General features: G+C 36.4%; 1 protein-coding gene across 10 annotated transcripts in view; it reads right to left on the reverse strand.

Moving 5' to 3' along the window:
* The window catches only part of Nvl (nuclear VCP like), a 132,390-nt gene that overhangs the window by 65,021 nt on the left and 49,760 nt on the right, over positions 1 to 17,609 (reverse strand). For all 10 annotated transcript variants that reach the window (XM_058571768.1, XM_058571759.1, XM_058571753.1 and 7 more), the window contains 5 exons: positions 12,611 to 12,860; positions 11,045 to 11,263; positions 9,672 to 9,776; positions 3,236 to 3,298; positions 1,188 to 1,307 (listed from right to left, as the gene is read on the reverse strand). In XM_058571768.1, coding sequence (XP_058427751.1) covers positions 1,188 to 1,307; positions 3,236 to 3,298; positions 9,672 to 9,776; positions 11,045 to 11,263; positions 12,611 to 12,860 — 757 coding nt within the window. The remainder of the gene's footprint in view (positions 1 to 1,187; positions 1,308 to 3,235; positions 3,299 to 9,671; positions 9,777 to 11,044; positions 11,264 to 12,610; positions 12,861 to 17,609) is intronic.

Here is a 17,609-nt window from a genome sequence, read left to right on the forward strand (position 1 = left end):
CCCTTCAGGGGAAAATGGTGAAAAAGCAACCATTTACACATCAGAGTACAGAAATGTATGACAGCAGATATACAAGAGATAACCTAGAAATTAGAAATCCTAATTTACACTTTATGTGGCTACAGAATTCTTTTGAGAATAGTAATTGCCAATAAACCTTTCCAAATTTAGATTTACCAGCTGGTAATAGCTGCAAACCATTGAAAGGCAATGGACAAATGAAATATTTATTTACACGAAAAGAGCAAAGAATAAACAGGAGCAAAATCCAGAGCAAATCAAGCCCTAACGAGCTGGACATATAACAGGGAACCATGAAAAAACTATAAGATGACCTGTTATGGTACTGATGATTATTGAATGAGGAGAAAAAATTGTTACATGAGTCAAAATCATATTAGTCAACTTTTGTTTTTCCAACTTTTGAATGCTTTTGAAGATTTTTAGTGATTTTTAGTGAAATGAGGTATTTAATGTTTCACAATCTAAGAACACACAGAATAACTATTTGAAATTAAATCACAAAGATGTCCCAGGTTTTAGAAGGGCAGTCACTTCCTCAGTGATCATGAAATAAATGTATTTATTAATAATTGTTTGCTTGTTTCAAAAGGTTATATATTCTTATTCTATGTTTTACTAAGCTTCAAATTCTTAAATTATAGTACTCCTGATAACAAGTGCTTCCTCTACTCTCTGTAGCGAAGTGTGAAAGAACTGTGATTCAGTGTGGTTTACACAAGTAGTATTCAATGCAGGTCACTTAACTTCCCCAGATGGTAATGGTGTTCAGTCTTAAAAATTAATAATGAGACACTATTTTAAGTGTATGACGTCTTAAATTATATGTTGTCTCAAGAACCAATATAACTGAAGAGTACCATAATTACAAGATTCAAGGAAAAGTATCCAAGGCTACTATCACTTCCATTCCCAACTACTCATTTGTGTGAATTGGGATTACTATACACTGTGCAACCAAAAGAATATACATCATAGGGAAAAAAATTATTATGGAATATAACTGTTATCTCTAAACTCTGATTTCAAATTATTAAGTTTCTTCATTTAAAGAATTGCAATGTTCCCAAGCAATGACTTCATAAAAAGTACCTGACTTGGAAACTAAAAAATATTTATGGTATGTAAAAGAAAAAATCTGCAAACCAACAATCTATGATACTTACCTCTTGGTCTGATCTTCGAGGACATAAAGCATCTACTTCATCAAAGAATATCACACAGGGTGCTGAGTTCTTAGCACGCTGAAAAACCTGTCGTACAGCACGTTCACTCTCACCAACATACTAAACATACACAAAAAGAAAATAAAATGCAGCACTGTTCAACTTGGGGTTTGGGCCAAATGATAGTAAAAGTAGTTACAAATGACACTGCTCCAAAAAAATTGTCCAAAAAAATTATTAGACTAAACATATGCAAATGTTGATATTAAACCACTGTTGACCTATAAAAATAACCAAATTCATAAAGTTCAACTTCTTACTAAAATTAACTGTTATTTAAGTTTATTAGGAATTTCCTCATTCATAAAATGAAGACTAAGTAGGATGCAAGGTTTTCTCTAGCTCAAAAAATCCTTTGTATTCTACTGTATTTTAGAACTGATCTCCTATGCTTTGCGCATATAAAATACCTAGCAATAATTTTCATTAATTCAACAGTATTTTAAATACCCAAGTCAATTACTGTTCTATTCTTTAATATATTTTAGTTGGACACAATATCTTTATTTATTTATTTTTATGTGGTGCTGAGGATCGAACCCAGGGACTCGCATGTGCAAGGCGAGCGCTCTACCGCTGAGCCACGACCCCAGCCCTCTATTCTTATTTCTATACATCTTGCTAAAAAAAGGGAAAAGATGTCCTATAGCAACAGAGAAGTCAAAGTGAATCAGTTAGGCTTCTCACAGGTTTCACAATGTCTTAGTGTATGTTAAAACTAAATCAAAATATAAAGGTCAAGAAATAAGGCTGGGGATGTGGCTCAAGCAGTAGCGCACTCGCCTGGCATGCGTGTGGCCCGGGTTCGATCCTCAGCACCACATACAAACAAAGATGTTGTGTCCGCTGAAAAAACTAAAAAATAAATATTAAAATTCTCTCTCTAAAAAAAAAGAAATAGAGCAATTCACAAGTAGCAATAATATTTGGACTAATTAATATACAAGTTATACATAAGTATATGGTTTCAGTTTTTAGTTAGACATAAGAACTTGTTCTTGTACAACCACAAGAATGGGAAGTTATACTCCAATCTATGTATGATATGTCAAAATACACTCTATGTTATGTATAACTAAAAAGACAAATAAAAAAAGTAAGAGGAAAAAAAAGAACTTGTTCTCATAGGGCTATGAGTGTAGCTCAGTGGTAGAGTAATTGGGTTCAGTCCCCAGGATCATTATTAAAAAAAAGCAGCAGCAGCAGCCTATAAGTCAAATACCATTAATTTCTTCTTTGTCTGTATATATTACAAACATTGAATGAGAGTTTTATACTTACATAGGAATGGACTAGAAATAACAAATTCAAAATCTCTTAAATTTGAGGCATAAACTGCTTAAATGTAGAAAGAAGATGTCACTTTAGTGACTTCTTTCCCCTGAAGTACTTTTATTTACTAATACTTAACTTATTTGAGTCACACAAGAATAGGATAGGGAAGCATATCAGGAACCAGACAACCTGGGTTCAAATCTCACTTCTACTATCGTCCTTCCTAGCTGCCACCCTTTGGCAAGATACATCAGCATTCCGAGGTTTCCTTATTCAGAACAAAGAATACGTCATCTCACAGGATTTTTCAAGAATGATAAATGTGAAGCATATGACAAATACTTGGTGCTAGGTAAACACATGAAAATGTCAATAACTGTAATAAATTATTTCTCTCTGTAGGTATGAGGATTCAGGGTCAGAGAGGTTATCAGATTCAATCAAGGAAGCATTTATGGGTTGGGGTTGTGGCTCAGTGGTAGGGTGCTCACCTAGCACATGCAAGGCATTGAGTTCGAGTTTTAGTACCACATAAAGAATAAATAAGTAAAATAAAGATATTTTTTTAAAAATCATTTTAAAAAAAAGCATTTATACACTCCTAGTAGTGAGCAAAGCTAAATCACCTCATTCCTATAGCAGTGATTAAGATCTGAGGGGGTTTCATACTGTAATTTTCCCAATTAAAATAATGGCTAATGCCAATGACTTACCATATTTAGTAATTCAGGGCCTTTGACTGATATAAAATTCAGTCCAGACTCATTTGCCACAGCCTAGAAGAAGAAACAAAAAGACATCACCAAAAAGACAAATACTCAAAAGAGTAATAATAATTTGGCTTTAACTGTATTTCTTCCTTTTTATAGTTGCTTATTTCTCATCAGAAGGAAAAGAGAAAAATGGGAAAAGGAAAAATACAAAAGGAAAACCAAAGAAAGTAAATGTTAGCCTACAACTTTCTAAGAATTGCTAAGACAACTACAAATCAAATGGGAATAACAAAAATATTTATGTATATATTGTTTGTATAAACATGCTTTACGACACTGTAAATAAAAGTATTTAGAGTCCTAGCTTAGAATGTCAGTGAGATATCAAGCTTTGCACTTAAGAAATGCCTTGTGCAATGAAAGCAATCACCCATGAATCTACAAACCAAAATATAGAAAAACCTCAGTATGATCAAGGGACTGAGAAAGTAACATCACAAAGCTCTGTCAGATTGGGCAACTTGGCAAGACCCTATCTCAAAATAAAAATAAAAGAGTTGGGGGGCATAGCAGAGTGGTACATCCCTGAGTTCAATCCCCTGTATCATGATTAAAAACAAAAACAAAAACAAACAAACAAAAAAACCCTTAGAATCAGTCTTTACTGAGAAACACATATGTGTAGAAGAATCTAAGAATAAATAAGATAAAACTAGAATAAATCACTCACTGCAACTTCAAAATGACCACGAAACAGTTCTTTTTTATTCCTAGATCCTGGAATCTAAAATCTGAGCTCCAGATCTATATTCAGCATCTCTACTCCAATTACACAAGTATTCAAACCTATCATTTACACAACAGAAATCCTGTTTTTTTCTCTCCCAATTTCCTCCAAAACTCACCTGTAAACTCTTATACCTCATCTCAGTAAATATAATTTTGGGGCCAAACCCTTGGTATTCCCCTGGTCTCATGTCTTGCTTGTCATGTTACCCCAACCATCTGTTAGTTCTATTAGCTATAATGCTAAAATATACGTGGGTCTGATACATTTTCTACATCTCTACATCACCACCCTCATCTAGACCACCCACCATCCTTTCTTGCTGGAACAGATTAGAAAACCCTTAACTGGTTTTCTTTCATTCTTGCTTTCCTCCAATCTATTTACTACACAGCAGTTAAGAGTACTCCGCTAAAGAGCTGGGCTTGATGGTGCATGCCTGTAATCCCAGTAGCTCACGAGACTGGGGCAGGAAGATCCTGAGTTCAAAGCCAGCCTCAGCAACTCAGCAAGGCCCTAAGCAACTCAGTGAGACTCTGTCTCTAAATAAAATATAAAAAAGGGCTGGAGATGTGGCTCAGTGCCCCTGGGTTCAATTTCTGGTACCAAAAAAAAAAAAAAAGAAAGAAAGAAAAGAAAAAAAGAGTACTCTAGTAAAAATGCACATGAGATCATATTATTTTACTACATGTCCCATTCATCTTCAATTACAATTTGAAATATTTACCATGGCTCCTGAGCTTGCATCTTGGGACATGACATCTCCTTAGTCTAACTACTTATTCCTTCCCTGTTTCCAAACTCATCAAGTCCTTAACCACCTTACGGCTTCTATAACTGTTCTTCCTTCTATCTGAAAAACTATTCCCCTACTTTGCCTGCCTCTTCATGCTGGTTCTTTCACACTGTTAAATGTTACCATTTATTGAACACCATTATCTAAAGTAGCTACCAATCATTAATCACAACACTATTTCCATAATAACTTAGTGAACCTGAAATTTTATTGTTCTACTTGTTTACTGTTATTCTCTTCCAAGTAGACAGCAAATTTCATTAGAAAAGTCATCTTAACTAGTTTATCCCTAGTACCTCAAACAATTTCTGACAAAGAACAGGATTAACAGATTCCTGGTGAACCAATGACATGCATGAATGCTCTGCTATAACAAAGGCTGTTCAATACATGGATTATCTACATCTCTCAATCCTTCTCTTGTCTTCTGCCAGTTTCATAACTTTCCTATCTCTTGCTCAAAACTATAAGTAAAACAGGATACACATCTAGCAACTCATGCATAGTAGGTTTTCAACACCTATATGCCAGCTAACTTGGGTTAAAACCATTGAAACCCCAAATAATTCCTGATATTGGTGGAAATCTGTTCTAAATGAAATATAGTGAACAAAAATGTTATTCACTATGATGAATTCTGCACATAATGAATCCTGCACTATGGTGTCAGCAGGTCTCTGCTTCCATGTTATATATCTCCAGACAACTAAATGGTTCCTACTATTTATTCTCTTTTCTATTTCCCTTTCATCACTCATTAATTTCCAGGGTGCTGGCTCCAGCAATTGCATGCCTTTACTTTATGCTATTTACTTACTTATACATGCTGATGCTTTGGAAAATTATATCATTTTATTGTTAAGACTATACAAAACAACCAAGATCAGCCAACAACGTAATTTCATATTCAACACTTAAGTTACCAAGTAATGACTCATAGATGGTTCCATAATTTTACTATAGGTAACATTTTGTCTCTCCCATTCAAGAAAATTTTCTATTATTCGTTGACTTTCTGGCATATGGTTATTCACTCCTTGGAGAATCTAATGAATGTTGTAACCATTCTTTCCCAGAAATAACACACATACATACTGACTGGGCTTATGGACAAACTGAAGCTTTGAGTCTATCCATGGAATCCTAGGTAAAATTCACTGCTCTGTAAAGTCAGGTATTAAGAATATGACTAAACAAAGTGGTATCAAATTGTTGGTCATTTGGTATAGGGAAAAGAGAGGAAAATTTGGATCTCTGATATTTTCTGTGACTTTCAAATTATACACACCTCTCCAGTCTTGCTGTGAACAAGACTAATTAAAGAGATGTAACCATGACATGAATGACTTCCTTTCTAGCTGTTATTCTGAAATTGTGAAAAATGTAAATACTGAATTGCTTTCTTTTTTTCTCCTCTGCCCCTACCTCCTGACAGGAATACTGTAAGAGTAATGAGAATATTAGGCAAGGAAATTTAGTAATATAAGTAAAAACAAGTTTTGTACATGGGACAATGGGTATTTGATATATAATAAAGAATCAAAAAAATTATTGAGCTGCTGTGGTACTTGCTTAAAATGTTATTAATCCCTAAGATGCTTAGGGCCTTGCTAAATTGCTGAGGCTAGCTTTGAATTTGCAATTCTCCTACCTCAGCCTACTGAGCCACTGGGATTACAGGCATGCACTACTGCACCCAGCAAAACTGTTATTATTTTTTATGTCGTTTGTGATCCTGAAAGAAAAAAAAAATCACATAAATTTGCTCACACAGGGGCTGGAGTTGTGGCTCAGTGGTAGAGCACTCTCCTAGCACATGTGAGGCACTGGGTTCGATCTTCAGCACCATGTAACAATAAATAAGTAAAGATATTGTGTCCAACTACAACTAAAAAATAAATCTTTTTTTAAAAATCTGGCCAAATAAAAATGAAATAGGGGATGCAGATCAGTTGTGGAGTACTTGGCTAGTATGCACAAGACCCTAGGTTTGATCTTTAGTGCTGGAAAGGAAGGAAGGAAGGAAAAAAAGAAGGAAGGAAAGAAGAAAGGGAGAGAGGGAGGAGGAGAGGGAGGGGGAGAGGAGGAGGGGGGAGAGAGAGAGAAAGAAAGAAAAGTGAAATAAACAAGAAAAACCAATGTGTCAAAACATGACTAATAAAGTTAAAAAAGTAAAAATGAACTGAAAAACATATTTACAAATACAACAGATCTTAAAATATAGTGCTTCTAGAAGAATCATAGCCATCATAAGAATTATACCAGTAGAAGAATAGGTAAATGGTATTAATAGACCATTCAGGAAAAAAAATAAACCAATAAATATAATTTTTGAAATGCAATTTAAAAACTCTACGATATCACTTTTATACATCAGATTGTCAAATACTAAAAGCAATTTTCATGACTGTTGCATATTTAGAATATGGGGAAAAGAGTACTCATACCTTATTGACATATGGATCTGGTACAAACTTTTAGGAAGACTACACTATTTGTCTGTACCTTGATAATAGAGTTCAGCTAGGCAAGCAGCACATGGTTATAATCCCAGCTATTCTGAAGGCTGTAGGAGGGCTGCAAGTTGAGAGCAACCCTAGGTAATTTATCAAGATCCTGTCTCAAAACTTTTAAGAAAAGGGCCTGGGGACACTGTTCAGTAGTAAAGCACTTGTGTAGCTTGACCAAGGAACTGGATTCAAACCCTGTAAACACACATACACACGAAGCTTTTAAAACGTGCATTCTAAGCTGGGCATGGTGGCACACACCTGTAATCCCAGCAGTTTGGGAGGCTGAGGCAGGAAGATCATGAGTTCAAAGCCAGTCTCAGCTACTTAGCAAGGCACTTAGCAACTCTGCAAGACCCTGTCTCGTGGCTCAGTGGCTAAGTGGTTAAGCACTCCTGGTTCAAACCCCATACCAAAAAAAGAAAAAAAAGTGCATTTTAGCCAGGTGCAGTGGTGCATACCTGTAGTCCCAGCGCTTGGGAGCTGAGCTAGGAGGATCACGGGTTCAAAGTCAGCTTCAGCAATTTAGTGAGGCTGAGACTCTGAGACAGAGTGAGACTCAAAATTTTAAAAAAATATAAAAAGGGGGCTGGGGATGTGGCTCAGTGATTAAGTGTCCCTGGGTTAAATCCTTGGTACCAAAAAAAAAAAAAAATTGTGCATTTTGCTGGGTGTGGGAGCACATGCCTGTAGTCCTAGCTACTCAGGAGGCTGAGGCAAGAGGATCAAAACTTGAGGACCAACCTGGACAACACAGTAAGACCCTGTATCAAAATAAAAACTAAAAGAAGGACTGTAGAATGCTTCTGGGTTCCATTCCCAGTCCTGGAAAAAGAAAAAAAATTCATTTTTCTTAACTGAAAAATATTTAGAAATGCATTATTTTTTCTTAAATATTTATTTTTTAGTTATAGGTAGACACAATATCTTTATTTTATTTTTATGTGGTGCTGAGGATCGAACCCAGTGCCTCAAACATGCTGGGTGAACACTCTGCCTCTGAGCCACAACTCCAACCTAGGAATGCATTCTAATAAAATTATTAGCCTGGGGTACAAAAATGTAGGCAAAGATTATATAAGGTAGTGTTCTAATGCAGAATCATTATCATAAATTATAAAACATCTTTTATGGTAGAATATTATCCAAGCACTAAAAATGTAGAACAGGCTTGGTGGCACATACCTATACTCCCAGTGGCTTGGGTGGGTGAGGCAGGAGGATTGCGAATTCAAAGCCAGCCTCAGCAAATTAGTGAGGCCCTAGGCAACTCAGCAAGACCCTATCTCTAAATAAAATTTTAAAAAGGGCTGGGGACGTGGCTCAGTGATTAAGCACCCCTGGATTCAATCCCTGGTACCAAAAAAAAAAAATTGATGTGTAACTATATTGACATGGGAAGATGTTCAGAAAATATTGCTAAATGAGAAAAGCATATCTAAAAACCTTCTATTTGTAAAAACCAATATATATTATCTTTTATACACTATTTAGATATGTATGTATAAAAAAATATGTGGAAGGACTGACACCAAAAGGAAACAGTAGTTGGTAGTAGGTATTAGTGGAAGAACTATAAACAATGCTTTTCCCGTTTGTTTATTTATATTTCCTTCTATGAATAAAAATTTTAAAAATAACTTGTAAGATACATACAGGATTATAGTAAAATACTTACCTACACCATAGTAGAAAACAAAGTTGGCTATAAAGTACAGTTATGTAAAAATACTTACTAAAAAGCTAGAATAGATGAGGTACAATGGCACACACCTATAATTCTGCCATTGGGGAGGCTGAACAGGAGGATTGCAAGTTAGAGGCTAGCCTAGACAACGTGGTGAGACTGTCTCAAAACACACGATAAGGATATAGTACACTCAATATCCCCCTGCAAAATACTAGAATATTATACACAGAAATATGATAAATGATGTGTGAAAACTGGTGAGGTTATAATTGATTTAAACATTTTTCTTTCTTTTTTTTTTAAAATATTTATATTTTAGTTTTAGGTGGACACAATATCTTTATTTTATTTTTATGTGGTGCTGAATTCAAACCTGAGTTACAAGTAACTTTTTTAAAATTATTTATTTTTTAGTTTTAGGTGGACACAATATATTTTTATGTGGTGCTGAGAATCGAACCTAGTGCCTCATGCATGCTAGGCAAGCGCACTACCACTTGAGCCACATCCCCAGCCCCCAACATTTTTCATTGATTTAACTTTTGTAAAACTTCCCTGAGAAAAGTTACCGTCTTTGCTAAAATGAATTTCTAACAGAAATTATGCAAAAGGTTTATCTCATGGTAACATTTAAAGTTAAATTCATACCATACCTTTGCCAGCAGAGTTTTCCCACAGCCAGGAGGACCAGCAAGAAGGACTCCTGCTGGAGTCACCAATCCAAGAGCTTTGAACTGGTCTGGGTTACGTACTGGTGCCTGGAAAGAGTAATGCAGAGACCCATGATGGCTTTCTCTTTTATACTATATGTTCAAATTCACCTCCAGACATGTATTTTCAACACTATGAGGCCTGAAGATAAGAGCAGTATCTGGCTTAACTGTTTCAAACATGAGTTTCATGATGATAAACAGAAGTTATTACTCTTGAGAAATTTTCACTTAAGTGTTACATTCTAAGAACATTTTATAAATAAAGATACAATATTTCAACTGGCTCACGCCTATAATCATAGCTACTCAGAAGGCCAACACAGAAGGATCTTAAGCTCAAAGCCAGCCTGGGCAACTTAGTGAGATCCTATCTCAAATTAAAAAGAAAAAGTGCTGGGGATATAGATTAGTGGTAGAGTGCCCGTCTAGAGTGTGCCAAGGGCAGAGCACCGTGGCAGAAGACATCAAGAATGTGCCTTTTTACGCATAAAGTTGAACATCTTTTTATGTTACCAGTCACTGTTTTTTCCTCTTCTATGAAATGTATATTCATTTTGCTATTGGTTCATGTGTCTTTTTATTATTGTTTTAAAATTATACAAAATACTAACTTTTTTTTGTTTTAACCAATGTGTTAGAAATCTATATTCTTCTAGTTTGTAAATGCTCCTTCTGACCTAGGCACAGTGGTACACACCTGTAATCCCAGGTACTCGGAGGAGGCTAAGGCCGGAAGATCATAAGTTTGAGGTCAGTCTCAACAGCTTAGCAAGATTTCTCTCATAAAAAGTGTTGAGGATGTAGCTCACAAATAGAATACTATTGGGTTCAATCCCAATACTCAGAAAACACAGAAAATGAATACCCCTTGTGACAGCCACTTCCCCGCACAGAACCTCACCAGGAACTGCTGGCAGAACTACCTGAATTTCTACTGCCGTGATAAGGGAGTGATAGCATGATCTCTGTATGAGTGGTACCAAAACTTGTGCAAGTCCCTCTGCCCTCCTGGGGTCTCAACCTGAGATAACTGCCAGACACAAAGTTGGTTCCTGGGAAAATATGAACTGGCTCCATCCCACTGCCCCCATCCTCTTACCTTTACAGGTGGTAAAGGTGTTCATGGTGATCCCTATGCTGGGACTATGAATCAGAATTTAACTAATAATAAAACTCATTGGAAAAGTAGGAAAAAAGAAAGAGAACATATAATCCAAGTCACTTTAGACATACAACCTGGTCAACATGCATGTAGCTTTATGTCCCTCAACTTATCAAACATACCAATAGCATTTAGCAGCTGATATACCTACCAATATTGCCATCGTGAGCTCTTCTCTAATATCTTCTAGGGCACCAATATCTGCCCATGTCACATTTGGGACAGTGACAAAGCCTTCTCTTTTGGCAGAGGGTTGGACTGAAGCTAGAGCCACAATGAAATCATTCAATTCAATGCACAGTCCTTGCATCTGCTCCTTTGAAAGGGGATCTTGGTCTCTTAATAACCCCAGAAGCCTTTGCAAGTCATCCTTAAAAAGAACAACAGGGGTTGAGGGTGGAGGGGATATGTTATAAGGTTTTGTCACAGTTTGTTAAAAAGTTACAAATTATACTTTTAAAAATTATTACTCCAATATTCTGTAAGTTACAGTGAACTTCATAAATAACTTTCTCGCTTTGACAGAAGACATGTTCATTTATCCTAAACAGATCAAGTAAAGGTAAATCAACTATAATCAAATATAAGAATAATTTCCATGTACTATACTAGGGTTAGATATAGCAATCACAAGCAGTTGGCAAATATCCATTTCACCAATCATGATATTTCCCATTTCATTTATAAATATTCATGAAGCAACTAAATTTTGATGAAATTAAAGCAAAGTTATTTACTCTGGTGACAGTATAATTTCATTATATATTTCCCTGATGTTTTATCAACTAAATATAGAGCAGACTATTTTCCTAGTATTATGAATCTTGAACTTCAATGGCAGGATTCTTGATTTGGAAAAGTACATGAAAGGATAAATGTAAAAAAATGAGTAAATCTAGGGAATTCAATTTTTAAAATTCTAACTTTGAGTGGGGTGCAGTGGTGCACACCTGTAATCCCAGTGGCTTAGGAAGCTGAGGCAAGAGGATCATGAATTTGAAGCCAGCCTCAGCAACTTAATGATGCCTTAAGCAACTTAGAGAGACCCTGTCTCAAAACAAACAAACAAATAAACAAAAAAGAGCTGGAGATGTGGTTCACTCGTGAGTTCAATCCAGGGTACAAAAAAAAAAAAAATTCTAACTTTGAGATAAAAAATCCTAACATGCAATATTATAAAAAAAATGAACTTGTTGTGATTTTTAACAAAAACAATGTTAATTTAAAATATGCAAGGGAAAAAACAAATGATTTAAATAGGAAAGGCCTGGATTTAAGTCTCTGCTTTATAAAGCAGAGGCTATGTAGCCTGGGGCAAGTCATAACATATTAAGCTTAGTGTCTTGGATGATAAAATGAGGAAAATAATATTTTCTTCACAAGATTATACAGATCAAATTATATCTAGAAGTCATCTGTGCAAAGTATAAAAATGATATATATATTACACTAAGATTTTACTCAAAAGTGTAACACTGATCTTGGACTCATAAATATTCCTCTCATATTCACAAAATTGGTCTCCAGAGCTGAGAGCAGCTAGAAACAAGGATTTGGTTATGTCAGAAAATTATCATTAGTTCACCTACCGAAAAGTTAACTAGGAAATATATGTCAATGTCCTAACATAAGCTGGCAAACTTTTTCTGCAAAGAACTAAATCTCATCTATACTAACACGTACTTGAATTTAATATAACACAAACATTTATAAGTACCTGAGTTTCAGATATGGGTTCAGTTCCCAATCTTTCTTCTTGGCCTCCTTCAGATGACAAACATTCAATCTCAGGATCTTTCTTCTGCTGTTCATGTAGCTTCATCAAGACCCTGTTGACTGCACACATAGCTGCCTCTCGGCAGAGTGCCATCAGATCAGCACCAACAAAGCCTGGCGTTAAGTGTGCTAAGTGACAAAAGTTAAAAGTCTCAGGAAGTCTTAGTTTTCGGCACAAAGTTTGAAGTATCCTATAGAAAGGACAAAGAACAAATTTCAGATTCATAACCTAACAGAAAAAAAAGTAATCAAATGTATTTATTTGAAGTCCTTTATCATGTTAAATTCGGTAAACAGTATCATAACAAGTAGTAATATCAAGTAATTCCTTCATTTAACAAATGCTAAATCACTACTACATGTCTGATATTATTCCAGAAAGAATTATGGTAATATCTACTTGCTAAGAACTATCCTAAGTGTTTTGAGGAATACAAAGACTTTTAGAATATTTTTCTTTTAGAATTTTACAGTATAACAGAGGGAATAAGATAAATAACTTCTGGGGATACTTATAGAGTAGACTAAATGGGCATCTACCAGATATCAGATATAAAAGCCTCCACACACTCCAATAAAACATTACTTCTATTTATCAATAAAAGTTATCTCTTTTTTTAAATTATTTTTTTTAGTTGTAGATGAAAACAATACCTTTCTTTATTTTATTTATTTATATGTGGTGCTGAGGATCTAACCCAGGGCCTCACATGTACTAGGCAAGCTCTCTACCACTAAGCCACAACCCCAAACTATAAAATGATATATATATTACAACTAAAAGTTATCTTTTTTTTTTAAGTTATAGGTGGAAATAATGTCTTCATTTTACTTTATGTGGTGCTGAGGATCGAACCAGAGCCTCACGCGTGCCAGGCAAGCACTCTACCTCTGAAACACAACCCCAGCCCCTAAAAGTTATCTTTTTTTTTTTTTTAATATTTATTTTTTTAGGTGTAGATGGACATAACACAATGCCTTTATTTTTATGTGGTGCTGAGGATTGAACCCAGGTCCCACCCATGCTAGGCGAGCGCTCTACCGCTGAGCCACAATCCCAGCCCCTTTAAAAGTTATCTTAACATATACTTTAACATCCAATTTTACATTAAAACAGTTACTTTTCCAATTTTACCTTCATCAACTGTTCATTTCTTGTATTCATGTGTTAAAATTTTTGTTCAACCCAAGTGGCAAGATGGTATGTGTCAAATAATATCTGGACTCCTAGATAATTATTATTAAAGGAATATCTTAAAACTTCTGATAAGACATACTAGATAAGAATTTAAAACCAGTAAAGACACTCAGGATGACAGATCTAAAGCCAACTGCATGAACTTGATACCAGTTCTGTCACTCTTTATAACCTGGGTCACTTTTTGCCTCTGTGCCTTGATTTTCTCATTTGTTAAATATGCACTAATCATAGCACTTTCTCATAAGATTATTGTTATAAATGCATACATGCAAAATACTTAGAAGAATGGTTGATTAACATTGTCCAATGTTAATTATTAATTATACACTGTGATGTTATATATTAAGTGGGATAAGTAAATGTAATGAAAAATTTTGAAACTTGTATGGGAGACTATTATTTTCAAATGTTAAGCTAATACAGAAGAAATTATGAAACATTATTTGGGATCATGCAAATAAACAGAATAGAAGCAGAAAAACATTACTGACAAATGAAAAATAATTTACTTAGATACTCTAAGAGACGGGAACCAAAAAGATTCCATTATATACCTATTTCCAAAAGACATAAACCCAATTTGCTATTGGATAGGAGTACAAAGAAAATTTTACATGATATAAAAAAATGGCTAACAATATAAATAGCATCCTTTCTTAGTTATAATCTAAAGAGACAAGAACAAGGAAAGAAGCATAAACTCCACAGATAATCTATAGCCTTTACTTCCCCTAGTCTATTCTGGAAATACTACAGAAAATGTACGTCAAGAAGAGTGAAGCAGGTAACATCACTATACCAGACCTTAAACTATACTACAGAATAATAGTAACAAAAACAGCATGGTATTGGCACCAAAACAGACTGGTAGACCAATGGTACAGAATAGAGGACACAGTACAAAATTACATTATATTAGACAAAGGTGCCAAAAACATGCACTGGAGAAAAGATAGCATTTTCAACAAGTGGTGCTGGGAAAACTGGAAATCCATATGCAACAAAATGAAATTAAACCCGTATCTCTCGTCATACACAAAACTTAACTCAAAATGGATCAAGGACCTAGGAATTAAACCAGAGACTCTGCATCTAATAGAAGAAAAAGTAGGCCCTAATCTTCATCATGTGGGATTAGGCCCCAACTTCCTTAATAAGACTCCTATAGCACAAGAATTAAAACCAACAATCAATAAATGGGATGACATCAAACTGAAAAGTTTCTTCTCAGCAAAAGAAACAATCTGTGAGGTGAACAGAGAGCCTACATCCTGGGAACAAATCTTTACCCTTCACACATCATATAGAGCATTAATCTCTGGGGTATATAAAGAACTCAAAAAGCTAAGCACTGAAAAAAAATAAATAACCCAATCAACAAATGGGCCAAGGACCTGAAACAGACACTTCTCAGAAGAGGATATACAATCAATCAACAAATATATGAAAAAATGTTCATCATCTCTAGCAATTAGAGAAATGCAAATCAAAACCACTCTAAGATATCATCTCACTCCAGTCAGAATGGCAGCTATCAGGAAGACAAACAACAATAAGTGTTGGCGAGGATGTGGGGGAAAAGGTACACTCATACATTGCTGGTGGCACTGCAAATTGGTGCAGTCAATATGGAAAGCAGTATGGAGATTCCTTGGAAAGCTGGGAATGGAACCACCATTTGACACAGCTATCCCTCTCCTCAGTCTATACCCAAAAGACTTAAAAAGAGCATACTACAGGGACACAGCCACATTAATGTTTATAGCAGCATAATTCACAATAGCTAAACTGTGGAGCCAACTTAGATGCCCCTCAGTGGATGAATGGATTAAAAAATGTGGCATATATACACAATGGAATTTTACTCAGCAATAAAAGAGAATAAAATCATGTCATTTGTAGGTAAATAGATGGCGTTGGAGAAGATAATGCTAAGTGAAATTATTCAATCCCAAAAAACCAAATGCCAAATGTTTTCTCTGATATAATGAGGCTGACTCATAGTGGGGGTGGCGTGGGGGGGAAATGGGAGGAATAGATGTATTCTAGATAGGGCAGAGGGGTAGGAGGTAAAGGGAGGGGGCAGGGGATTAGCAAGGATGGTGGAATGTGATGGACATCATTATCCAAAATACATGTATGAAGACACGAATTGTGTGTCAACCTACTGTATATACAGAGATATGAAAAATTGTGGTATATATGTGTAATAAGAATTGTAATGCAAAAAAAACCCCAAGTACATGTATAAAGACATGAATTGGCGTGAACATACTTTATATAAAGATATGAAAAACTACTCTATATGTGTATAAGAATTGTAATACATTCCGTTGTCGTGTATTTTTAAAAAAATTAATTAAAAAAAGGATATGTATATATGCATTATTTGTAAAGATATAGATATATATGTCTTGCTAAGTCACCCAGGTTGTTCCCTAATTCCTGGACTCAAGCAATCCTCTAGCCTTAACCTCCTGAGTAGTTGAGACAACAAGTTGGCACCACTGTGCCAAGCTTCTAATCTTTAGTTTTTGAGACAGGCTCTTGCTATTTTGTCCCAGGCTGGCTAGTCCATAATATTAAGAGGTCTTTAAGCTACTAACATTATCTCAGATGGCACTAAATAGAAAGGTGTTTTATACTGATATCAGATACTCCAGGAAACACATATTATGAGGGTCCTCACATATGCACATTTTACTTTGACCTTCAGTCTTTTCATGTCATCTCTAGCTGATGTGCTAAATACTAGAAACACCAAGAAAAGTTCAAAATACACGGATTTCTAAGCCTAGATGTCTATTAACAATAAATGAGGAAGTTAAAGGTTAGAGTCTGAGGCGCGCGCTGGGAAACGAGGAGATAGCGACGCAGGGATACAGCGCTGCAGTTTCTGCCAGCCGTGCAAGCACCGTACTCAGTGCTGAATTCTGGGCTCGAGATGGGGGAAGGAAGCGGTCCAATTCGGTTCTCCACGCCGGTCAGACCATAGAGGAGGCCAGCGGCCACCATGTTGGAGAGCTGACGTCACCATCCCTGTTTTTGACTGATCGCAGCTCATTCAGCCATAGAACAGGTAATTTCAGGCTGCCATTCGCCTGCGGCTTGCTGACAAATTACTCAGGCTCAGTGCTAAATAACCCGCGGAAACTGCTTCTTGGAGCCTGCTCTTATCAGAGCATACACCGAGCACGGAGCGGCCGAGTTCCGGCTCCCAGAACTGCTCTGGCCCAGGGCTAAGGAGCCCGCGGAAACTGCTTCTCGGTCCGGGTCCTGAGTACTGTGGAGGTAAATACCAACCCAGCCTTCGTGGGCAGTGGCAACAGGACTGAGATGGAGTCTGTGAGGGCCAGTCAGGACTCACCAGTTGCTTTTGGTCACCCAGCAAAGGGAACGAAATGCTGCCATTCGCATAGGATACCAACATGGCAGAGATCTGATGTCATCAGAAAGCGGTGGAGGAGAGAACTTCATCAATACCAGCGGCGACAGAAACAGTTGGTCTCCTGGTAGGGAGGGTGAGTCACAGACACCCGAGTCTCTCTCGCTTTGTCGTCGAGCCAGAGGGGAGGAGCCAGGCCGCCACCCGCGCCCGGAGCAGGCCCAGTGGCTCGCCGGCGTGGTGGTCATGTGACCCCAATTGGAGAGGGGGCGGAGCGGAGCCACCACCCGCGCCCGCAAGGTGGGCAGACCTGCGACCTACCGGCAGAAAAGGCCCAGTGGTCTGCGGGCATGG

This window comes from Marmota monax, unplaced genomic scaffold (genome assembly GCF_021218885.2).
Source record: "Marmota monax isolate L192 unplaced genomic scaffold, Marmota_monax_Labrador192_F-V1.1 WCK01_AAM20220418_F8-fsc00153, whole genome shotgun sequence".
In the NCBI taxonomy this organism is placed as follows: domain Eukaryota; kingdom Metazoa; phylum Chordata; class Mammalia; order Rodentia; family Sciuridae; genus Marmota; species Marmota monax.